This window comes from Somniosus microcephalus, chromosome 10 (assembly GCF_052327205.1).
Source record: "Somniosus microcephalus isolate GS21.2 chromosome 10, FLI_Smic_1.0, whole genome shotgun sequence".
Taxonomy (NCBI): domain Eukaryota; kingdom Metazoa; phylum Chordata; class Chondrichthyes; order Squaliformes; family Somniosidae; genus Somniosus; species Somniosus microcephalus.
This window is the reverse complement of record NC_140996.1, coordinates 171,076,989-171,103,004: the sequence shown is the minus strand read 5'-3', so window position 1 is coordinate 171,103,004 and position 26,016 is coordinate 171,076,989. Positions and strand designations below refer to the sequence as shown.

General features: G+C 41.2%; 2 protein-coding genes across 5 annotated transcripts in view; one reads left to right on the top strand and one right to left on the bottom strand.

Moving 5' to 3' along the window:
- Positions 1-1,465: 1,465 nt before the first annotated feature.
- eef1akmt1 (EEF1A lysine methyltransferase 1) lies at positions 1,466-12,913 on the top strand. 4 transcript variants are annotated; one of them, XM_085999164.1, is made up of 5 exons: positions 1,466-1,549; positions 2,605-2,759; positions 6,318-6,400; positions 8,996-9,276; positions 11,077-12,913. In XM_085999164.1, the coding sequence occupies exons 2-5, from the start codon at positions 2,622-2,624 to the stop codon at positions 11,217-11,219; spliced, it is 645 nt and encodes a 214-aa protein (XP_085855290.1). In that variant the 5' UTR covers positions 1,466-1,549; positions 2,605-2,621; the 3' UTR covers positions 11,220-12,913. The 4 variants fall into 4 exon arrangements, with proteins under 4 accessions (XP_085855290.1, XP_085855293.1, XP_085855291.1 ...); XM_085999167.1 differs by having other exon boundaries at positions 1,541-1,559; XM_085999165.1 differs by lacking the exon at positions 1,466-1,549 and adding an exon at positions 1,559-1,648.
- An 8,019-nt stretch (positions 12,914-20,932) lies between these two features.
- The window catches only part of ift88 (intraflagellar transport 88 homolog), a 180,338-nt gene continuing 175,254 nt past the window's right edge, over positions 20,933-26,016 (bottom strand). Inside the window, 2 exon segments of the mRNA XM_085999163.1 lie at positions 20,933-21,404; positions 24,182-24,295. Coding sequence (XP_085855289.1) covers positions 21,283-21,404; positions 24,182-24,295 — 236 coding nt within the window. The 3' untranslated portion in view covers positions 20,933-21,282.

Below are 26,016 nucleotides of genomic sequence, written 5' to 3'. Positions count from 1 at the left end.
CCTAATTTCGCCTTATGTGGCTCGGTGTCAAATTTTTTGTCTTATAATACTCCTGTGCAGCACTTTGGGACGTGTTACTATGTTAAAGTTGTATAAATACAAGTTGTTGTTGACTGCCGCATGGTAGGGCACGGGTTTGTGCCCATCATTAATGTGATCTCTGATCAAGAAGTACTGTGTGGACATCAGGACTTTCCACTCGGGGGGGAAAAAATTTAGAGGCAGTCACCCTCAGCTGCTCTGTTTTATAATTCATCTTGTATATCAATAAAAATAATTAAAAATCTGAAAATGTTGAAAATCTGAAACAGAAATTGTTAATATATGGCAAGTCAGCTCTGTGAAAAAGAAAAAGAACGTTTTGAATGAAACCCTTTATTAGAAGCAAAATATCAATTTATCTTTTCTCCTTGCATTTTGTGTGAATATATTGACAATGAAATAAATTTGGTAAAGATGATTGGGAATATCCTCTGAAAAATCAGTTCAGTGTACCTCATACCAATGAATGAATCAAGATAAAGTTATGTTTCTTCCAACCTTGCTAATTGGCAAACACTTAATCAAAACTGTCTGAAAATTAAATATAACAGAAATCCAATACAGTGCATTAGAAAAATAACCTCAATTTTAAACCACTTTGGTGTCAGCTGTGGCTCAGTCGCCTCGGAGTCAGAAGGTTGTAGGTTCAAGTCCCGCTCCAGGGACTTGAACACATAAAGCTAGACTGACACTCCAGTGCAGTACTGAGGGACTGCTGTACTATCAGAGGTGCCATCTTTCAGATGAAACGTTAAACCGATACCCCATCTGCTCTTTCAGGTGGATGTAAAAGATCCCATGGCACTATTTCTAAGAAGAGTAAGAGAGTTATCCCCGGTGTCCTGACCAATATTTATACCTCAACCAACATAACAAAAACAGATTATGTGGTCATTATCACATTGCTGTATGTGGGACCTTCCTGTGCGCAAATTGGCTGCCGCGTTTCCCACATTACAAGTGACCCTACTCCAAAAAGTACTTCATTGGCTGTAAAGTGCTTTGAGACGTCTGGTGGTCATGAAAGGCGCTATATAAATGCAAGTCTTTCACTGATTTTATTTTCGCCTCTATTTTAGGCCCACTAATTTCGTTCACCCAGGGCTCTGCTATTGCTCTTCAGTAACCAGCTCCTGGGAAATGCGTTAAATCTGCACAGCAAAATGTGAGATCGGCGCCTACTTTTCCCTCCCTCTGCGCGGGTAAGTACTTTGCCTTTTTCCTCTGAAAACAAACCCAAAGATGGACAGCCCCAAACGGCCTGCGGAACCGCGCTCGGTACCTGCGCGGCCAGATCCCAGAGAGCGTCCGCCAACAGCTCAGACCTGACCTTTCACCCGGCGCACAGGCGGTAACACGCGCCCCCGAGAACCTTCCACCCCCAGCGTTCCGGAGCGCGTACGTCATTGCGTCACTTTCGTTTCGACGTCGACGGCTCTGCTGCGCCCTCTTATGGGGTCAAATGTGAAAGGGAAAAGGTCACTTGCTGTGGGGCGTTGTGTGCGCCGTGAGTGCTGGTATTAGAGGCGCCGGGTTTCGGTCTGCTCGTGTTTGGGGTTTAATCGTGATTTAAATAAAGAGGGCGAGTGGGAGGGGCGGTGTCTCGGTACGTTATACTGCGGATGCTGGAAATCTGAAATATATAAACTGAAAATACTCAGCAGGTCAAGCAGCATCTGTGGAGAGAGAAACACAGTTAACGGTTCAGGTCGGTGACCCTTCGTCAGGTTTGGAAGATGTTAGAGATGAACAGCTTTTAAAGCAAATACGGAGGCATCTTATAAACTGTTAAATCTCTACCATCTTCCAGTTCTGTTGCAAGGTCACCGACCTGAAAAGTTAACTCTGTTTCTCTCTCCACAGATGCTGCCTGACCTGCTGAGTATTTCCAATATTTTCTGGGTTTTTTATCGTTGAAGGGAACTCCTAACCTGCAGTGAAATATTCAGAGAAAGGGGAGTGTGTACCAGGGACTTGCTTTGTCCAACTGGTGCAGTGATTTAAACAACAACTCACATGCAAATATTGGCTCTGTGTGGGGAGTGTAGCATTTTTGTATAATAACATATGGCTACTAGTGTGAAGATCTGATCACTTTTTGCTGGGGTACAATTCCACCGATGTTGGGTGTCCTCCAAATGCCCAATGGTCATACTAGATAGTGTTGGTAGGCTATTTGGTCATGGAGGCAACATAGTTGAGCTTGTACCCGATAACCAACAGTGTCCAGGAATGGGAGCCCTGGCAGCTTCCCTTCCTCCATAGCACTGAGGGCAATTACTGATTGTGCACTAATCAGCTGTTCTGTCTGAGATCAGCACAGACTGGGATCAAACCAGGTATCCTCCTGATCTCTGTCTCAATTACAAACTAGCTTTACCAACTGGCCCATCAGGAATTTTTAAAGCAATTTTCTTCAAGCGAAAATAGTATCCTTAACTGTAAGTAAACATTGCAGTCAACTGTATGTGGAAAAGAATTGGTGCTTGACTGACTGGGTGTTTCTGTTAATAGTGTATCTATTATCTGGTGTGTACTGTACATCCTTTTGATTTGTTCCAGGATAATTTACCTTCAGTATGAATGACAGTAGTGATGAAGAAACTCAGCTGTCAGACCATGCTTTGGCCGCCCTGCAAGAGTTCCATCTGGATCAGCAGAAGAAGCAATATGCAGAATTCAATCATTATTTTGTTGGGTCCATAGAAGAAAACTGGGTAAAATAATGGTGATTTGTTTTGTGGACTATCTATCCTGAAACATAGCTGAAATAATATTACATAGATAACTTTTTCTGGCATATTCACAGTTTTTATGTACACCGCAGTAGTACAGGTGGACTGTGTTGTCATCATCCTTGACTTGTCTGCAGCCTTTGACACGGTTGACCACTCCATCCTCCTCTAACGCCTCTCCACCATCGTCCAGCTGGGTGGGACTGCACTCGCTTGGTTCCATTCTTATCTATTTAATCATAGTCAGACAATCACCTGCAACGGCTTCTCTTCCCGCTCCCGCATCGTTACCTCTGGTGTCCCCTAAGGATCTATCCTTGGCCCCCTCCTATTTCTCATCTACATGTTGCCACTTGGTGACATCATCTGAAAACACAGCATCAGTTTCCACATGTACGCTGACTACACCCAGCTCTACCTCAATACCACTTCTCTCAATCCTTCCACGGTCTCTAAATTGTCAGACTACAGTTCTGGATGAGCAGAAATTTTCTCCAATTAATTATTGGGAAGACCAAAGCCATTGTTTTCGGTCCACGCCACAAACTCTGTTTCCTAGCCACTGACTCCATCCCTCTCCCTAACATCTGTCTGAGGCTGAACCACACTGTTTGCAACCTTTGTGTCATATTTGACCCCGAAATGAGCTTCCGACGACATATCCGCAGCATAACTAGGACTGCCATTTTCCACCTCCGTAACATCACCCGTCTCCGCCCTTGACTCAGCTCATCTGCTGCTGAAATCCTCATCCATGCTTTTGTTACCTCTAGACTTGACTATTCCAACACACTCCTGGCTGGCCCCCCACATTCTACCCTACGTAAACTTGAGGTGATCCAAAACTCGGCTGCCCGTGTCCTAACTCGCACCAAGTACCGTTCACACATCACCCCTGTGCTCACTGACCTACATTGGCTCCCGGTTAAGCAACGCCTTGATTTCAAAATTCTCATCCTAGTTTTCAAATCCCTCCATGGCCTCGCCCCTCCCTATCTCTGTAATCTTCAGCCCCACAAACCCCTGAAATATCTGCACTCCTCTAATTCTGCCCGCTTGAGCATCCCTGATTATAATCGCTCAACCATTGGTGGCCGTGCCTTCTGTTGCCTCGGCCCTAAGCTCTGGAATTCCCTGCCTAAACCTCCCAGACTCTCTTTCCTCCTTTAAGACGCTCCTTAAAACCTACCTCTTTGACCAAGCTTTTGGTCACCTGCCCTAATTTCTCCTTGTGTGGCTCGGTGTCAACATTTTTGTCTTGTAATACTCCTGTGCAGCGCCTTGGGACGTTTTACTACGTTAAAGGTGCTATATAAATACAAGTTGTTGTTGTTGTAGGATATAAAGTGTAGTGGTGGGCTGGTGAAAATTTCTTTCAACTACACTAAGAAGTTTCAATAGTTTTTTAATAAATGATAATAGGTATGCAAAATTTTTGTGCTGCATTCACATGAACTGTCCAGGCAATAACTTTTTTGAGGACATATACTTAAAGCAAGTGACAAACAAGTCTTTGCCTTCCCAAAAGTGCTGACAAGGGGATTAGGTGACATAGTCACCGAAACCTGAGTTTCAATCTAATCCAAATGAATGGGATGGAAATCTGCTTTACTATTGGCTATGAAATGAGTTTAGACAAATCACATTCTGGGACCGAGTGCAAGGCACAAAACACATATAACCATGTTCTAATTATAGTCTCACTTGTGGTGGCCTCAAAGGATAACTGGTGTAGGTATCTCTCAGCTCTCACATTGTTGGAGCAGAGTAGAGGGAACTTTACTCTGTGTGCAGCCTATCATATACTTACATGAGTATGTTTGATGCTAACTTTTGGTGCATAAAGTTGATAAGTGTTCCAATTCCCCAGGACTGACACTTCTCATCTTCATCAAAGCAAAAATTCTTTTAAAAATAACTTTTGTAAAAACAAAACATTCTAAGCCATTCATTAAAAGAAATCTCCCATATCCTGTAAATGTTTATTTTCCAATGATCTCTTTAGACTACATTTTACCAGTTCTGTGGCATTGAAAACATTTTTGTTTACTCAGAAAGTAAATTTTGGGGGAATTTGGAGCTCATTTTAAAGTGTGCTGCTTTTTAATTTGTGCAGCAAGGGCTACTCATGTGAACGTTGCCTCGATGGCTTAGCTCATCAGTATGTTTGCATTCTTTTATCAATTTGCTCTTAAGTACAAAAAAATACAGCATCCTTTTTTTAAAATCTATTTTGTTTTTAAATTTACTTTTAAATGTTCTTGTTGTTTAAATGTAAATGCTGGTGTTGGGAGATCAGGGATCACTGCTTTGCTAATTCGGTATGAAAAGCCTCAATCAACCTGAATAGATGCTTTCTAGCACTTGTCTTCAATAATTTCTCTAATATAATTGTCTCTTGGAATCAGTAATGGTTCTCCTCAGGCAGTGCTCACCATATAAAGGGGAAGCATATTGTACTAAATTGTTTCACAATCCTAAATGTTATAAAGGGAGAGACCGATAACATTTATTTCCTTTTGATCCTTATCAGTATTTAAACTGTTGACTATAGACAGTCTAGAAACACATTTTCAGACTTTTTTTGTTGTAGAACTTGTAGAATCAGCTAGAGTATTGTGGCCAGTTCTGGGCACCACACTTTAGGAAGTATGTCAAGGCCTTAGAAAGGGTGCAGAGAAGATTTACCGGAATGGTACCATGGATGAGGGAATTCATTTTGCGGAGAGACGAGAGAAGCTGGGATTGTTCTCTTTAGAGCAGAGATGGTTAAGGGAAGATTTAATAGAGATGTTCAAAATTATGACGGGTTTTGATAGAGTATATAGGGAGAAACTGTTTGTACTGGCAGGAGGATGGCTAACCAGAGGATACAGATTTAAGATAATTGGCAAAAAAGCCAGGGGGCAGATGAGGAGAAATGTTTTTACTAAGCGAGTTGTTGTGATCTGGAATACATTGCCTGAAAGGGTGATGGAAGCAGAATAGTAACTTTCAAAAGGGAATTTGGATATTTGCTTAAAAAGGAAAAATTGCGGGGCTCTGGAAGAAGTACAGGGGAATGGGACTAATATCTCAAAGAGCAGGCACAGATACGCTGGGCCAAATGACATTTTTCTGTGCTGTATAATTTCATGATTCCTGCCCTTTCTCGATATCTTTTGATGGCTGAGCAGTGCCTTTGATGTTGAAAAAACATTCTGACTCTTTCAGGCTCTGGTATTCCAAGCTCTTTTGCAAATTCTTTTGAACATTTACTTTTGCGTGCATCTCAGATGATATTTTTAATCTTAGTAGTTTTTGCTTTAAGTTAGCTTTAAAAAAAAATGATTTTAAAGAATTTTTGTAGGCTATGCATCCAACTGGATTGTAATTTGAATATAGTTATGGAATATTGGGACATTTGCACAGAATTATAGTTTAAGATGTGCTTTTATATTTGGGTTCTGTTGATTTTTGGCTGCATAATACAACTTTTAAATAAGATTACTGACCAGGAACGTAATTAACTATAATTTCTAAAATTATTATTTTCAATAGCAATTGAGCCAGTTTTGGTACAATGATGAAACTGCTCTACGGCTTGCCCAGGAGGCAATTGAAGCTGCAGGAAGTGGTGGCAGGTATGTATGATCTTTCAACTGGACCAGTAGCTTAATGTTCCTCGGGTGCATTATTTTAAGTATCAAGAAGTAAACCAATGGCTCTGCAAGTTTATGCAGGCAGTAGCTGAGACATGGGAATTAGGAAGGTTCCATATTCGATTCCTGATATTGTGTTGAATTAGCTGATCTCAGCCAGAATGCCAGAGATGTTACATATTGACTCAGCACCTATGATTTAAGGAGGGGAAAATTGTGCTGATTCCTTTCCAGGGACCAGAGTTGGAAGTGTTGATATCAGGTGAGGACAGGATTGGGCTTGAATCTGATGTCTCCATCAGGTATAAGAACATAAGACGTAGGAGCAGGAGTAGGTCATTTGGCCCCTCAAGCCTGCTCCACCATTCAATAAGATCATGGCTGATCTGATCTTGGCCTCAACTCCACTTCCCTGCCCGCTCCCCATAACCCTTGACTCCCTTATCGATCAACAATCTGTCTATCTCCACCTTAAATATATTCAATGATCCAGCCTCCACAGCTCTCTGGGGAAGAGAATTCCAAAGATTCATGACCCTCTGAGAGAAGAAATTCCTCCTCATTTCCGATTTAAAAGGGTGCCCCCTTATTCTGAAATTATGACCCCTAGTTCTAGATTCCCCCACGAGGGGAAACGTCCTCTCTGCATCTACCCTGTCAAGCCCCTTCAGAATCTTACATGTTTCAATAAGATCCCCTCTCATTCTTCTAAACTCCAATGAGTATAGGCCCAACCTGCTCAACCTTTCTTCATAAGACGACCCATTCATCTCAAGAATCAACTTCGTGAACCTTCTCTTAACTGCCTCCAATGCAAGTATATCCTTCCTTAAATAAGGACACCAAAACTGTACGCAGTACTCCAGGTGTGGTCTCTCCAACGCCCTGTACAGTTGCAACAGGACTTCCCTACTTCTATGACAGCAATAAAGGCCAACACTCCATTTGTTTTCCTAATTACTTGCTATACCTGCATGCTAACTTTCTGTGATTCATGTACAAGGACCCCCAGATCCCTCTGTACCTCAGCATTTTGTAATTTCTCCCCATTTAAATAATAATTTGCTTTTTTATTTTTCCTACCGAAGTGGATAACCTCGCATTTTCCCACATTAAACTCCATCTGCCAGATTTTTGCCCACTCACTTAGCCTATCAATATCCCTTTGGAGATTCTTTGCGTCCTCCACACAATTTGCTTTCCTGTATATTCTGCCAACACTCGTCATCAGGGCTCCCACATGAAGAATAACGAATTGATTGAGGTACCAGGGGTCATCATTGCTGATGGAATCAGACAACAGCAAGGAATTAATGTCATCAGCAGAGAAGGGAAGAAATATTGGCAAAATGGAAAGAACCAAACTAAAAACAAAAGCTTTAGGTTATCGCATTGGTTGATGAATGATGCATCCATGTTAGGGTACAGTGGCATGTGCAGCCAGTGAATCACAGAGTTAGTGTGCATCTTGGACTCCATTTTGTATAGTAAAGATACATTCTCGTTGCTCATTTCTGTACCATAGCTTTCAAGTGTAGTGCTATTTATATCAAGTATCTGAATGTGGCAGTGGTGTGCGAGTAGTTTTTATTTTCAATCAATGGCTGTTGATTCAAAGAAGAAACTGTTAGCTTGGTGTTAAATCGTTAAGCTGCTTTATTTCCGATCAGGATATGCTGGGGCAATGTTCCCTTTAAGCTGCGTGGCTGTAAAGAGCTCTAGGGGTCCTGTGCAGCTGGTGAGCAGGCCTTTAAATTGAAAAAAACGCTCGTGCGGAATTTTGAATGGGCCGCGCAGCCCCCAAAAAGTTTACAGGGAACGTTATGCTGGGGTATGATTCCAAAGGGCAGTGTCGTCCCTCTGGTACCGTGCCCAAGTGACCATTCTGCATGTTGAGTTTTGTTGGGATATTTGACTGTGACAGACATCACAGCAGAGCTCAATCCTATGCCCACCCAGTGTCCACATTTCTAGAAAGGGTTGCTGGTTAGTGAGCAGGATTGTGACCTGTGTCCAATATTTTTTCCCTTATTTCTGGGGGCAGTGAGGCCAAATGTAGTGCCCTTAGCTGAAACTGGATATCTCAAGGCTAAATGTGGGACCTTCCTGGTCTTTATGGCTCAGTACCATACTATGCGGTCAAATTACTGACAGAACCACCAGAGACCAGGCAGGCAAATTCCTTTCAGGCCTCTGCAGTTCAGCCACTTTTGATACCTACTTTAGGTTGGATGGGTTAGCTTTCCCTCCAAACATCAGAGACCCTTCAACTCCACTCTTGAAACTGAGAGGAGGAACTCAATTCAGGGAGAACCAGTCTGCTGCTGCTCAGTGACCCAGAGCAGCAACTCGTTGCACCATCAGTGGCACCTCAAAAATGGAGCCACTTGAAGAAAAACTGGTATATCTTCTGTGTCACTTTTCTTTCTTTTTTCTGGGTCACTGATGGAAGTCCAGAGAATTCCAAGCTCCATTGCATTTTATGACTACTCAAAGCTTGGAGGTTAAACATGTCAATTTATATACAGAAGTGATGCATTGCTGTATTGTATTTTATTCATGTAACTTCTATTTCAGAATAGCTTGCATCAGTGCCCCAAGTATATATCAGAAACTGAAACAGCTTTGGAATGAAGAGTTCTCTGCTATTCTGTTGGAGTATGACAGGCGGTTTTCTGTTTATGGAAAGGAGTTTTTTTTCTACGACTATAACAACCCTCTGAATTTGCATGAAGATCTCCATCCTCACACTTGTGATATAGTGATTGTTGACCCACCCTACCTCTCAGAAGAGTGTCTCAGCAAAATAGCACTAACAGTCAAATATCTAACAAAAGGAAATATTCTTCTTTGTACTGGTATGTGGACATCTTTCAGTTTGTTGTGTTCACAGAAAAGCATTCACCAACTTTTAGCAGTTAATGATAAATGAATGTTGGATATTGAAGGAATATGAATAGCAGTTCATTGATTGGGCTCTCTCGATGGCTCTACACATATGATTCCATTGACAGCAGTGCTGTGGATCAGACTTACAGTAAGGCAACTAATTGGCGTGTAAGTCCTGTTGATTCCTAGTATTTGCTCCTGCACTAAAAAAAATTAAAAATTTAAAATAAAATTGTCTATTTGGTTAAAGTTCTGTTTTAATGAGAAGAAAGGTACATTTTTATTCTGCCGTTTGTGTCCTCAGTGCATACCAAAGCAGCTCATGGCCAATGAATCACCTTTGAGGTGTAGTCACTGTTGTTATCTATGTAAATGTGACAGCCAATTTTCACACAAGGTCCACAAACAACAATGGGACAAATGACCTACTGCCCCCTCTCCACGGATGAGTCAGTACTCCTCCATATTGAGCAACACTTGGAGGAAGTTCTGAAGGGCACAGAATTTACTTAATGGGGGACTTCAATGTTCACTACCAAGAGTGGATCGGTAGTACTACTATTGACCGAGCTGGCCAAACCCTGAAGGACATAGCTGCCAGACTGGACCTGCATCAGGTGGTGAAGGAACCAACACGAAGTAATCTATTTGGCCTTGTCTTCACCAACCTACCTGTCCCAGACACATCTGTCCACAATAGAATTGGTAGAAGTGACCACAGTTCTGTTCTTTTTGAAGATCAACTTTTGTCTTCACCGTGAGGACATTCTCCATCGGGTAGTGTGGCACTACCAACTTGCTAAGTGGGACAGACTAAGCAGCCAAAAACTGGGCATCATTGAGGCACTGTGGGCCATCAGCAATAGCAGTGTTGTGTACTACCACAATCTGTAACCTTATGGCCCAGCACATCCCTCACTCCTTGATCACCATCAAGCCATGGTTCAGTATGGAATGTAGAAGGGCATGCCAGAAGTAGCAGTAGGTCTACTGGTGTCCTACTTCCAGCATTCTTGATTTGAAATCCTTATGTGATTTTGCCGCACTCTACCTCTACAGCCATCTTAAGCCCTGTGTCCTGTACTCTCTACCTTTCTGGTCTGCTGTGTGTTTTATTCCCCCTCCCTCTTCCCCTTCACCATGGGTGTCCAAGCCTTCAGCCACCATTTCCTTGCACTCTGGAACTCTCTTAAACTTGACCCCATTTTCAAAAGCCTCCTGGAAACTTACCTCTTTTATTATGCTGTTGGCCACCTCCCCTAACCTTTCCCAAATTCCTGCTCAGTGTTCACGATTCCTCCTAAAAAGTGCCGTGTGACGTTTCATTAATTATAAGGCATTATAATTATAAGTTTTATTAATATAATGGCTGAGTGAGTGAATGGTGTGCTGAGCTATACAGAACAGGAAAATCCCAGATTTGATCCCCGCTTTCCCTAGTCTTTGTTTTTTTATTTTTTATTCCCTATTCTTTGTTAATTTAGCTGGTCTTAACTGGTGGCAGCTGGGACAGTAATGAGAGTGCTCCAGTTAGCTTCAGTGGTCCACAATTAGAAAAAGGGGAAAAATCAGCCAGGGTTCCCACTATTGATTGCCATCCCTCGACTCTTGGAGGAAAATATGTTTCTGGATGTTAGGTGAGGACAAGATTAGGCTCAGCTGTGATGCCTTAAGCAGTTAAACAGCTTATCAAAAATGATCTGTCTTGGCTCAGGATGGTCACTTGGTGAGGTATCTATTTATAATATATTTGACTTTCTCTATTTCAGGTGCAGTCATGGACGACCTAGCAGCAAAGTTACTTTCTGTGAAAATGTGCAAATTTCTCCCAGAACACAATAGGAATTTAGCAAATGAATTTCGCTGTTACACAAACTATGAGTCCAGATTAGATTTGGGCTCCATCTTTTAAATGTTTGAAAATGGAAAATTAATGGCTGTAATCATGCATTAATTGGAGAGACCCTGATTTGTAAAGGCATTATAACTGAAGGTGTGCCCTAAATATTAATACATGAATCACAGGGACTCCTTATATAACGTGTTGTCTATTAAACTAACTCACCATCCAGATTTGTGTGCTGCAGTTAGCAATTTATTCCACAAAGAGATATTTTCAAAATACATTGTTTTTTTTAGCCCATATGAAAAAAGGGTTTGCAGGTGGAATATATAATCAAACTGTGGGCATCCGGTTCCTCAGGTGCTGTGTTTTGTGATTTTGGATGCTGTTGGAACATGGGACATGTTGAAACATGGAGAAGGAAGAGTCATAGAGCTTCATGGGATATTAAGGCTAGTTTAGCATATAGTATAGGGAGTAAACACTACAAGGTAGTGCACATTTGTTTATTAACACGTGTTTTCTTTATACATTCACATAGGTAATTACAATTAACGTATGAGCCAAATAAATTAGCTTGGCAGAGAGTTTGCTGGGCAATTAAAACTTAACTTAGCATACGAAATAGAAATCACTTGTATGTAAGCTTGGTAACAACAGAAACTTAATTGAAGTACTGTGCCTGGATCTTGGAAAAACTTGCCAAAGAAGAGCTCTTTATGACAGTTGCCTAGGAAACCAGGTTGGACATGCAGCTGCAGACAGTGTAATAAGACTCCATTGTTCACAAGAAAAGCAGACTGATTGATTAGGTGTTGGGAACAGATAGGGGATGCTATGTGCCATGGAGCTTGAGCCTTTGTTCAGCCAGGACACCATAGGAAGGTTATTGAAGGGGAGGTGTCATGTTAAGTCAGGTGACAGAAGGAATCCAATCATGGGAGAAGAGGCTTATTCAAGTTTAGTAAGGGGACAAGAATCCCATAAAAAGACATTTTGTGCTTAGGGAGATAGTGCAGCAAGGGAATAGTGAAATGCAAGTCTACGTTTCTGCACTCATATCTGTTTAATCTACTTTGCTTGTAAAGTGCTTTGCATATTTACTGAAGAAATAACGGTATTGAACCTGAAGCAACAACTATTTTTGTTACTACTCAGAGACAACGTGAGCCTCTTTACCTACATCAGATGCTGTTAACGGGGGCAGTTCTCCTACAAGGAACGAGGGGCAGTATCAGGAAGTAATTCTAGACCACTGAAGTCCCTTACAGTGACTATATCCAGAGTGGATTGGCTGCCCAGTCTATTGCCTGTGGAGTGGTGCAACCTAAATTATAGTACCTTTTTTAAAAAAAAAAGGAAGAAAAAAAGTATTTATAGCATTAACTGATTGCTACCAGTGGGATGAAGGGCTCCTTAAGCAGGCTGTCACAGTTTGAGATTCTTTAACCATTTTGTTCATGGAAAGATTTGGATGTGTGCTATATTAAGATTTGTTTTTTAACGATAGTTTGCCTAAAAAGGGTTAGCTTTCCATGATGGCCCCATGCTGAGTTGTGGATTGGTAGGTAGATGAATGGTATTTACAATGTGAGATGAGAAGTTCTCTACGTCCCTCCTCCCCACCCCCCCGAAGGGTACACACGTTCTTTATTTTTGTAATAGTATGTGAACAGAAGTTATACTGATTTTGTATACCTAGTGTGTCTCATACTACTCCGTGTTCTGTATGTGATGTGGAATAAAGCAGCTTACAAATCGAACTGAACATCGTCCCGCCTAGTGTTAACTTGAGTCCATCTGCGGAGAGATTGAAGAAGTGTACATGTGGAAACTGCAGCCATTCAGCCCAGAACACAAACGAGTTTTATTGTTACACTCAAGGGTCCCACTACCGTACTAATATAGGGCAGTGGGAGTCGACTTCTGAAAGAAGCAAGTGACCAGCCTTGCTTGTAGTTGGATTTGTAATTTGACATAACGGAGAGGATTGATGAGGTTAGTGCGGTTGATGTGTATATGGACTTCCAAAATGCATTTAATAAAATACCACATACAGTAATAGATTTGTTAGCAAAATTGAAGCCTATGGGATTAAAGGGTCAGTGGCTGTGCGGATATGAAATTGGCTAAGGGACAAAATCAGAGTAGCGGTGAAAGGTTGTTTTTCCGACTGCAGGGAAGTGTGCAGTGGTGTCCCCTGGGGTCGGTGTTGAGACTGCTGCTATTTTTTGATATAAATGACCTGGACTTGGCTATACAGGGCATAATTTTAAAGTTTGCAGATGACATAAAACTCGGAAATGTAGTAAACTGTGAGGAGGATAGTAATAGACTTCAGGAGGACATAGTCTGGTGAAATGGGCAGACACATGGCAAATTATATTTAACACAGAAGTGTGAAGTGATTAATTTTGGTCGGAAGAACGAGGAGAGGCAATATAAACTAAATGGTATAATTTTAAAGGGGGTGCAGGAACAGAGACCTGGGGTGTACGCACACAAGTCTTCGAAGGTGGCAGGACAAGTTGAGAAGGCTATTAAAAAGGCTTATGGGATTCTTGGCTTTACAAATAGAGTACAAAAGCAAGGAAGTTACGCTAAACCATTATAAAACACTGGTTAGTCCCCAGCTGGAGTATTGTGGCCAATTCTGAGCACCACACTTTAGGAAGGATGTCAAGGCCTCAGAGAGGGTGCAGAGGAGATTGACTAGAATGGTACCATCGATGAAAGACTTATGTGGCAAGACTAGCGAAACTGGGGTTGTTCTCCTTAGAGCAGAAAAGGTTAAGAGGAGATTTGATAGAGGTGTTCAAAATCATGAAATGTTTTGATAGAGTAAATAAGGAGAAACTGTTTTCAGTGGCAGAAGGGTCGGTAACCAGAGGATACAGATTTAAGGTAATTGGCAAAAGAACCAGAAGCGACGTAAGGAAAAAAAAATTGCGCAGCAAGTTTTTATGATCTGTAAAGGGTGGTAGAAGCTGATTCAATAATAACTTTCAAAAGAATTGGATGAATACTTGAAGTTGTAAAATTTGCAGGGCTATGGGAAAAGAGCAGGGAGTAGGTCTAATTGGATAGCTCTTTCAAAGACATGATGGGCCGAATGGCCTCCTGTGCTGTATCATTCTATGATTTTGTGACAGATTTCCCTAGCTGTTATATATCCACTATATAAGCAATATGGGAGATGCCAATCTTCTTCCATGGTACAATAGTTCTCTCAGCGTAAAGGTAGGTTTCTAATGGTAAATTTCTAACTGCAGGGAACTTCTAAACTAGAGGAAGATCTCTGCCTCTTTACAGAAATAATATAACATACTTTACTGACATTTGTTCTGGGCTAGATGCACGCCTGTATGAGATTGCCATCATGATGCCACTAAGTTTTTGACATTGAATTATTACAGTTTTTTTTACTTATGATATTTAACAAACACTTCCATGCTTTTAGGTATCACTTTGTGCATTATAATAGCTTTGCATAGATTAGATTTTGCTATGTAGCTGCATCAGAGTGCCAAAATTGGGCTATGAATTGCCAGCTAGAAGTAGATTTTTAACCTGACAGAAATTAATTTTATGGTGAAGTCTTCAGAGGCATACCATACCCACTTTCCAATGCTGCTGAATTGCACCATTCATACTTTGAGACTAGTAAAGAGGTAATTTTGCTGGAAGAGGCTTCCTCAATGGGTTACAGAATCAGTCTTGTAGTGTTACAGCTCCATCTCCCCTAGGCGATCCTCCACAGGGAGCAAAATAACTCCTTAAAACTATGATGTGATCGTTGTTTCCAAACAATAGCATCATAGGTCTGGATTTTGTCAATGGGGAGCTTTTGGAGGCGGGACTCCCACTTGTTGGGTTTTAGTCCCGCCTCCATCGAGTTGTGGCCAACCCACGCTATTTTCCCTTGATTGACCTTGTTAAGCCCACCCAGCGGACTTAGCAGGCCAATTAAGGGAAAGCCAGTTACAGGTGACGTCAGCGAGTGCCAGTCAAGAGCTTTTGACAGATGAAATGTCATCGTTTGACAGCTCTGTGAAGCCTCCCCAGGGCTGGCAAAATCCAGCCCATAGAATTAATACAAGTTGATCAGCTCTTACTTAAATATCCCAAACTAAATGCAGAGGATGGAAATGAAGTTAACATTCAGAGGTTCAGAGTGTTCGGCTAGGATAGGAGGGACAGCAAAGAACATGATGTAGCCATTTATGTCAGGGATAACCAGGAGGGGAAAGTTACATAAAGAAATATACTGACAGAAATCTCTAATGTGAATAAATCTAAGTTACTAGGGGTATGCCACAGACTACCAGGTCAGCAGAAGGTGGACAAATTGCTCCACGAAAAGATAAGAAGGATGTGTGAGAACAGGAAAGTAATTTTAATGGGAGACTTCAATATATAATGGAAAAGCTCAAGTGGCTTAGAGTCAAGAGTTGGTAAATGTAAAGCATGACTGCTTCATGACTCAGTGCATAAGGGATGCCTTAGGAATGGGCCAAACAATGGTAAATTAAATTTAATGCAGACAAGTGTATAGGAATTGCATAGATGAAAGAAAAGTGGGCAACATAGAGACTCTTATGAACAGTATAGAAATAACTAAGGATAAAGTTGGAAGAGACCTAGGAGTTTTTAGTTGACTCAACGTTCAACATATTCAGCAAATGCTGAGTAGCATCCAACAAAGCCAATAAAATGCTGAACCATATAGCCAAAACAGTAGAATACAAGTCAGAGGAAATCACAATCAAACTAGACAGCGCTCTGGTCAGACCGCACCTTGAGTACTGGTTGCCAAGAAAGAAAGGAAACATTAAAGCACTGCAGGCGGTGCAGAGAAGAGCCACAAGGCTGATTCCCAGTATCAGGTGTCTGAGTTATGAAGAAAAACTTGATTTTTCAGCCAGGAAAGGGAGGCCTTACATGCCAGCATATGCCCTCCAATCTTTCAACATTGACCTCATTGCTTCATCCCGCTCTCTGCTTCACCTTCAGTTGTCTCACTACTTCCCTTCCCGCTTTCATAAACTTCCTCAGGTTCCATCTCTGACCATTCCTTCTGCTACCCCCTGTAAATATTTTCCCCTCACTGCTTGGTGTCTTCACAAAGGGCTCTGGGACATTTTATTACATTAAAGATACTATATAAATGCAAATTATACTGTTGATGACCAAAATTAACCAATTTTGAGGTCAGCCAGTCAACAAAAAACACTGCACAAGTTACTTGGGACATTGTTGCTGCAGAATGGCTGCTGCATTTCCCCACATAACAGTTACTGCATTTCAAAAGTACATAATTGCATGAAGCTCTGAGGTTTTGCTGTGATAAAGCACTATATAAATGCAAGTATTATTAATAATAAAGGTTCGGATGATAACACAGGTGGAGCTTCAATGTGTATTTCATGCCTCCATTTCTCACATACTGGGTGTAATTTTGACTTTGTGCAATAGTGTAAAACGGGTAATAGCAAATCAGCAGCTATTGACTTCATTCAATTGATTTCAATGGAAATAAAAATCAGGAGATGTAAAACTGGCTGCCGATTCAATAGCATCAATTCAATCATGTGATTGAGACACTGCTGCATAATGGGGGGTGATTTTGCCAAAGGGAGGAGGTTGGAGGCGGGACTCCCACTTGTCAGGTTTTAGTATTGACTTCTGGCCAACCCATGCTATTTTCCCTTGATTGACTTTGTTAAGCCCGCCCAGCGGGCTTGGCAGGGTAATTAAGGGAAAGCCGGTTACAGGTGACGTCAGCAAGTGACGTTTCATTTGTCAAGAGCTTTTGACAGATGAAATGTCAGTGTTTCCCAGCTCTGTGAAGCTGTCAAACACTGCCAATCTGTCCTCTAAGTTGAGCCCTTCCACTCAGGCTCAGTTAGAGATCTCTCCTGAGCAGAAAGCTGCAGCTTTTGACAGTTCAGCGGCCATTCTGTTTTCTGTGCCAGTGAGATGAGGGACTCCCGAGACCTGAACAGATGAAGAAGGAAAGGTAAATAAAACTTATTAAAATACTTTACACTCACCTCACACACTCACCTCTCCACACTTGCACCCATCACTCACCTGCACACTGGACATCTTGGCCCCTCTGACCCCCGCAGACCGATGGCCCGCCTCGCTGACCCTGGCGTGGTTCAGAGCCATCGGGAAGCCCACACTTCCGGGCTGAAAATAGGCATTCTCCAAAAAACTGCCTGTTAACTACCTGTTAACAGGCAGTCAATTGGCACTAATCCCCTTCCCGCCTCGGGGAGCTGGCTCCTAGCATGGGTCGGGTACCTGCCTGCTGGGAAGATGGCTTGGGGGTGGGATGGGTACCCGCCCCCAGATTCTGCCATTTTCCCGGCAGTCCCGCCTCCTTACCCGCCTCCCCAGGGCTGGCAAAATCGCCCCCTTACTGTTTGGATATTTATTTCACTGACCAACTCCCCTTTTCTACCTAACATTGACACGGATACACCTTGAGTTTTGAACACTCCAACTGACAGTACTGCAGGCATCAGATATTACTTTCCTGTTACGAAAGTTTATCCAAGGATGGTCATCGCTTTAAAATTTCTACATATTAACTATCGATACAGCTGGCCAGTTGTCAGTTCATTCTACGAATTTCTACAGCTTTCATTGCCACCATCAGCTACATTTCTCTTAACTCCAAAATTGCAGAGTTTTGCTGCTTTCTTTTCTCTGCCACCATTTTATCTATCCCACTTGAACAGCATGTGCCACATCCACATTGCATCAGTGTTGCCACACAAGTGCAGCCACAGAACTGTGAATGTATTCTATGACCCAGAACAGCATTATATTTGTATTGCATAGGATATACGGCACAGAAACAGGCCATTCGGCCCAACCAGTCCATGCCGGCATTTATGCTCCACTTGAGCCTCCTCCCGTCTTTCCTCATTTAAATCTATCAGCATAACCCTCTATTCCCTTCTCCCTCATATGCTCGTCTAGCCTCCCCTTAAATGCATCTATACTTTTCACTTCAACTACTCCCTATGGTAGCAAGTTCCACATTCTCACCACTCTTTGGGTAAAGAAGTTTCTTCTGAATTTCCTATTGGATTTCTTGGTGGCTATCTTATATTGATTGCATCTAGTTATGCTCTTCCCCACAAGTGGAAACATTGGGCAGGATTTTATTGGGTTGTGGAGGTGGGATTGGAGGCGTTTGGGGGTTTAAAATCGTGAAATCGGGGGGCATGAACCCATCCCGCCCCCAACCCGCCTCCATGCCAGTTCCAAAGGAGGCGGATACCCGACCTGTGCTGGGAGCCGCCTCCCTGAGGCGGGAAGGGGATTATTGCCAATTAACTGCCTGTTAATAGGTAGTTAACAGGCAGTTTTTAGCCTAATCCCTATTTTTATCCCTGAAGTGTGGGATTCCCAACGGCTCCAAACCACGCCAAGTTAACGAGGCGGACCGTCGGGCTGAAGGGCTCGAGATGTCCGGTGTTCAGGTGAGTGATGTGTGCAGAGGTAAGTGTGTTTGGTGTGTGTAAAGTGTTTAAAGAAGTTTTACTTACCTTTACAGCCTTCCTTCTTTCAGGTCTCGGGACTCCCTCATCTCACCGGCACAGAAAGCAGAATGGCCACGATCTGTCAAAATCTGCAGCATTCAGCTTTCTGTTCTGGAGAGATTTCTAAATCAGCCTGAGAGGAAGGAATTAACTTAGTGTACAGATTGTCAGTGTTTGACAGCTTCAAAGAGCTGTCAAACGCTGATATTTCATCTGTCAAAAGCTCTTGACAGATGAAATGTCAATCTGTGACGTCACCTGTTGCCGGGTGGCCCTTACTTGGCCTGCTGAGCCCGTTGGGCGGGCTCAACAAGGTCAATCAAGTGAAAATCGCGTGGGTTGGCCACAACTCGATGGAGGCGGGACTACAACCCAAAAAGTTGTAGTCCCGCCTCCTACACGCCTCCAGTATCAAAATCCAGCCCATTCTCTCTGTATCCACTCTATCAAAACCTTTCATAATTTTAGGTCACCCCTCAGCCTTTTTTCAAGAGAAAAGAGACCCAGCCTGTTCATCCTTTCCTGATATGTATACCCTCGTATTTCTGGTATCATCCTTGTAAATCATCTTCTCTGCACCCTCTCCAGTGCCTCTGTATCCTTTTTATAATATGGCGACCAGAACTGTACGCAGTAGTCTAAGTGTGGTCTAACCAAGGTTTGCTTTCTTTTTTATGGCCTTGCTAACCTGTGTTGCAACTTTTAGTGATTTGTGTATTTGTACTCCGAGATCCCTTTGTTCCTCTACCCCACCTAGACTCACACCCTCCAAGTAATGTGACCTCCCTATTCTTCCTACCAAATGTAACACCTCACATTTATCTGTGTTGAACTTCATTTGCCAATTATATGCCCATTCTGCAAGTTTATTAATGTCCTCCTGTAATTTGTTGCAGTCCCCCTCAGTATTGACTATCCCCCCCAATTTGGTGTCATCCGCAAATTTAGAAATTATGTTTTTGATTCCAAAGTCTAAATCGTTAATATAAATTGTGAACAACAGTGGTCCCAACACTGATCCTTGTGGAACACCACTACCCACCTTCTGCCACTATGAATAGCTATCTTTTACCCCTACGCACTGCTTTCTGTATTGAAGCCAGCCAGCTATCCATTCTGCTACTTGTCCCGACTTCGCATTCTCTGACCTTTTTCATCAATTATGGAGTACTTTATCGAAGGCCTTTTGAAAATCTAGATAAATTACATCTACTGCAGTACCATTGTCTACTTTCTCTGTTACCTCTTAAAAAAAATTCAGTGAGGTTGGTCAAGCAAGACTTTCCCTTTTAAAATCCATGCTGACTATTCATTACTAAGTTTTTGGTTTCTAGATGTTCTTCTATGTTCTCCTTTAGTAGGGATTCCATTATTTTTCATACCACCGATGTTAAGCTGACTGGTCTATAATTCCCTGGATATGTTCTATCCCTTGTTAAATATCGGTATTACGTTAGCTATCCTCTGGCACCACATCTTTTTCTAACAAATTATTAAATATGTGTAGTAATGCCTCTGCTATCTCTTCCCTAGATTTTTAAAAAATGCGTGGATGCAATCCATCTGGACCAGGGGTTTTATCTTCTGAGTTTGATTTGTTTATTTAATATATCCCCTCTTTTTATTTTAAATGCACTATCTCATTACTAATCTCATCATCCAATGTCATGTCCACCTGTTCTATCAAAGAGTTGTCTTTTAAAAAATGTTATGTGTAATTAAAAATAATGGACATAGGAAACTTTAAACTTGAGTTGATGGTGATTAAAACAGTACGGTAATGGCATTCTCATCACTGCATTCCTAGTTGCTGAGACTCAAAAGTGAGGAAAAAAAGATTGCTGCACATGATTTACCTGATCAACCGTGACAGTACTTTCTGAATAGAGAAACTCACTGCAAACCTTAGTGCAACTTTGCAGAGCTGCAACTGTTGCTGATAATGGAAGCCATGAACTGAGTAGTTGCCCAGAAGCAGTGTATATTGGACAAGGCATGATCCCAGGTGGCCAAAGGCCAAGAAGTCCTGGGAAGAAATTGGCCAGGTCATTTCTCTCCATTAGCCAATCCATTTTTGTTGTATGTTGAGCTACTAGAATAATTCGCGTTTACAGCACAGAAGGAGCTTGGTCTGCCAAGCGCTTCTGTGCTGGTGTTGAATTGGAGCTGAAATTTTACCTATTAATTTATTTTACATAGAATTTACAGCACAGAAACAGGCCATTTGGTTGATCTAGTTTTATTTACAAAACTACAGTTACACATATCAATTTTGATTTTATATTTAATAAGAAAGTACAGTAATATCTTCCAGAAAAAGTACAAGAATGAGATTATATTGGAATAAAGGTAAACAGAAATTGTCTCATGCCTTCAATCCTAAATACTTAAATACCTTTCTTAGTTAACTATTATAAATGTAATAAATACCACAGATTAGTAAGTACATTAAAGCAACTACAATTGACAAATATAAAAATGAATACATTTACTGTATATATCAAGGCAAAAATATCATACATTAACTATGAAAGTGATATTTCTTTGGTTTTCTACTTGGATGGATGCAGTCATTACTCTGGTAGCAAATCATCTCCTAGTTCCTCATCTGCAAAGTCATCATCTTCAACCCGTTTTCGAGCTGCAGTTCTGGGCCGTTCTATTTGCGGTCCAAGTGGATCCACATATGAAGCATCTAATATTATAGAAAGCAACTAAAAAAAATCAGCAACAACAACTTGTATTTATATAGTGCCTTTAATGTAGTAAAACGTTCCACAGCGCTTCACAGGAGTGTTATAAGACAAAAAAATTTGACACCGAGCCACATAAGGACAAATTAGGGCAGATGACCAAAAGTTTGGTCAAAGAGCTAGGTTTTAAGGAGCGTCTCAAAGGAGGAAAGGTAGAGAGACTGAGAGGTTTAGGGCCTAGGCAGCTGAAGGCATAGCCACCAATGGTTGAGCAATTAAAATCAGAAATGCTCAAGAGGGCAGAATTAGAGGAGTGCAGATATCTTGAGGGGTTGTGGGGCTGGAGGAGATTACCGAGATAGGGAGGGGTGAGGCCATGGAGAGATTTGAAAACAAGGATGAGAATTTTGAAATCGAAGCGTTGCTTAACCAGGAGCCAATGTAGGTCAGTGAGCAGGTGATGGATGAACGGGACTTGGTGCGAGTTAGGACAGGGACAGCCGGGTTTTGGATCACACTACCTCTCTTAACCCCTGCTGAGGCAGGGGCGGAGACGGGCGATGTTACAGAGTGGAAATAGGCAGTCTTAGTTATGGCGTGGATATGTGGTTGGAAGTTCATTTCAGGGTCAAATATGACACCAAGGTTGCGAACTGTCTGGTTCAGCTTCAAACAGATGCTAGGGAGTGGGATGGAGTCAGTGGCTACGGAACGGAGTTTGTGGCAGGGACCGAAGACAATGTATAATAATTCAGTAAAAATGTGTGCTATTTTAAATAGATTCTCCTTCTCGACCTGTCTGCAGCCTTTGACACGGTTGACCACTCCATCCTCCTCCAACGCCTCGCCACCGTATTTATTTGGAGAAAATATCTGCTCATCCAGTACTGGATGTCGGACAGGCAGTCTGACAATTTAGACACCATGGAGGGGTCGAGAGAAGAAGTAGTGAGGTAGAGCTGGGTGTCGTCAGTGTACATGTGGAAACTGATGCTGTGTTTTCGGATGATGTCACCAAGTGGCAACATGTAGATGAGAAATAGGAGGGGGCCAAGGATAGATCCTTGGGGGACGCCAGAGGTAACGATGTGGGAGCGGGAAGAGAAGCCATTGCAGGTGATTCTCTGGCTATGATTAGATAGATAAGAATGGAACCAGGCGAGTGCAGTCCCACCCAGCCGGACATCGGTGAAGAGGCGTTGGATGAGGATGGAGTGGTCAACCGTGTCAAAGGCTGCAGACAGGTCGAGAACAAGAATCTATTTAAACAGCACATATTTTTACTAAATTATTATACAGGCCAATGCAACCATTCAGGAGGAATTGTTAGATGTCCCTTATGTATGTTTGAAACTCAGATGAATCTGCCAGTCAAAAAAATTGCTTGAAAAATCTTATATTACTTAACCTACAGAAATGAGTAATTTCATATTCTGCAAATTGGAACCTGGGCTGTGGGTTAATAAATTTAATTGAAACTGAATCTGAACTCTGTGGTTTACTCAATTGGTTTCAGAGTTAAAGCCAAAGTTCAATCAGAAACCTGATGAGCTTTACTTTTGCTGATATAAAAGTGGAAGCCAAAGACTTGAACACTCTCCACTAGTAAACTACAGTTTGCATTCAAGGTTATTATGGAGGTCAGGACAATTTTACTAACTTGTAAAGTTATCAGTAAAATATAAATGTTATGAATTAGCACATATTTCCATTACATGGATCATTCTAACCCTACATTGAATATTAAGCATCAGCCTGCAATTAAAATACCAGTTTACAGATAAACACAGTAGAAGACATGCAATTTAAATATACAATATCTAAAAATGCAAAGCAGCATTTTTTATAAATCACCACCAAGTGACTAGAGATGAACCCAGGAAGTTCATTATAAAACTAAGTAATGGGTAAAAATCATTTCCACTACTTGTTGATCTCCTGTGGTGTTGCACATGAGTTGGAAAATTCACCTCCACTACCCTACCTGCAAGTCTATTTGAAATGCTCACTACTATTTGAGCAAAGAAATTATTCCAGGCATTAGTTTACTTTGATCAGTTTGAAGTCATGTATATTTTAAAATGAAGGTTTTCTCCAGCTCTGTAGCTCTTCCATGTTTTCCCACAAGAAGAGCTGGACATTGCTTTGGTTATCTTAGAGTGACTCCATGTTTGTGAGAGTGTGATTGGGGAATCTTTATCAACTTGAGAACTATGCTGGCGAGAATATAGCTTCTGGTTGGGCCACCCAAGCCAGATAGATCTAAAGGTAGGAGCCAGACTAACGGCAATCCACCGGTCCTCATGGTAAAGTAGTGTGAGTCAGGCCAACAACCTGTCCATGTAAAAATGCCTTTTGTTACAGAAACAACACAGTGACAAGACAACTGTGATATATAAACAACTGCAGCAGTCACAGAGTGCTGCATACCATTGGAAAATCCTATCATGAGTGTTACTTACAGGTGTTATAGGCAAAATGACAGGGCATTCTAATTCTAATAGATTATAGTAATATCACAGCTTGCTTTAGAGGTGTTAGATATATAGGACAATTCTCTCCTCAATGGCAAAAAAATTGTCCTTTTAATTAATATTATGAAACACCTGCTTTTCTCGTAGAATACCAAAAGTCTTATTCATGTAGGAAGTATAGAACTATTTATTCACTTTGTCTAATGATTACTGTACAATGCAATATACTTTTCTGCATCACCATTACGTATAAAGAGAGATCCTATCCACAACATAAAGAAAAGGAAAAAGAGCCATATACTTGCCTATATCTTTACTGTTGCTGGTTTCATAAGGATCATTAACCCCAGGCAGTGACCTCAACTTGGCACTCATCCGTTCTCCTTTGGCGCTAGTAACATAGTTACTTTGTCCATTTTCTGAAATAATACAGGAAAGGCTGAGATGCAAATATGCTCACAAAATGGGAAGTTGAACCTATACGTCAATTTTGAGGTGGTGCATTGATAGACTAGGAGCTGCAATATGGTAAAAATAGGGAGAAATACTTTACACTGAGGTCCATAAGGATGCTTTTGAAGCTCGTATAACTAGCATGCCAAAAGATAACACTACAGGTTTCGATCACAACTTTCTCACTATTGTACTTTCAAAATCAGATAGTCAGGGCTGATTAAAGATAATATAACAAGAGGTCAAATAAGCAAACAAAATACAAGCTATCAGTCATTTCAAAAGGTTATCAACAGAGCATTCTCCACCACTGGCTGGGTAACACTTTGGAAAATCAGATAAACTCAGACCTGTTAGAATTGCTGAGTAAGTTTGCAAAATATGATCTATTTGAAGATATGTTACTCTAAAAACCGTTAATGTGACAATCTCAAACTCCAAACAATGTATACTCAATCCTCTGGTACATCGTATGAGGAAGTGGGTCTTAGGAGTTGTATTGGCAGTGTTTCCAAACATAAATATATAACACAGAGAATAGTCATCAATGAGAATGCCAATTTAAATTAACATATTCTACACATTCCTGTATTTCGGTATGTTCTTGCATTGTGTACAAGTTTAAAATGATGCATACTTCATTCATGAATGTAATGCAATATGAAAAATTATTTCATGTCGATAGTTATTCACACTTCCAACATTAGTGAGCTTGGATGAATTGGAACTTTCTAAAAATATTATGCTGCAGTTTAAAAAAAACACATCAAGTAAACTATTAGAAGCTAGCGGAACCCATAAAGGTTGGGAATGTATTTCACAACTCCACACTTGTATGTCACAATGACTTCAGGATCTCATATTTATGTGCCAGCCATTTTAATAAACTGAAAGCATACTACAGAATCTGAATACTGGAAACCAGGGAACTGGATGGCACAGTGGATTATCACACTGTCCTTTCAATTCTGAGAGTTAGGTTTAAATGCAATTCATTTAAATTGATGGGATTAAAGTCCTCTCTCTGTGCTCATTAGAAGGTTTCTATGTGAAATGAGTTGCAACAGTCTTTACTCACTAGCTACTAGATGGAGCTGACAGCTTAATTTATGAATAAACTGGCAGAATCAGTGGAAGTAACAACATTTTTTTTTTCCCCCCAGAAGGTTAGTGATATTTGCTGTTATTGTGGAAATTAAATAGATGATGAAAGTGTATACCTCTCAGCATAAAGTACTCCACATCTATATAATTTTAAATAAATGATACCTAACAGGAGATACCATTGTACTTTCCCCACACTTACTTTCTTTCTCTAAACATGGCAAGAAATCCTCTTGTGTTTATTTCCAATCATATTATCATCTGTCAGTTAGATAAAAACTAAACAGAAAAATGAAGATGTGTATGTTTTGGCTACTGCAGAAATAAAATTCTTCAATATTGCTCATCAGAACACAGATTTTAGGAACATTGTTAGTTTGAGAAAGGTATGACTAGAGAAGGGAGAATCATGTCAGCCAAACAGAGTATTCTTAGAACTTTTTAAATAAACGAGCAAGTTATAAGCAAGCATAGCCTTGAAAGGAGGTGACTGATAGGGAATCTCATAGAAGGATACAAAAGAAGGATACAAAATATTAAGAGGCATAGATAAGGTTAATTCATAGCACTATTTCAACATATT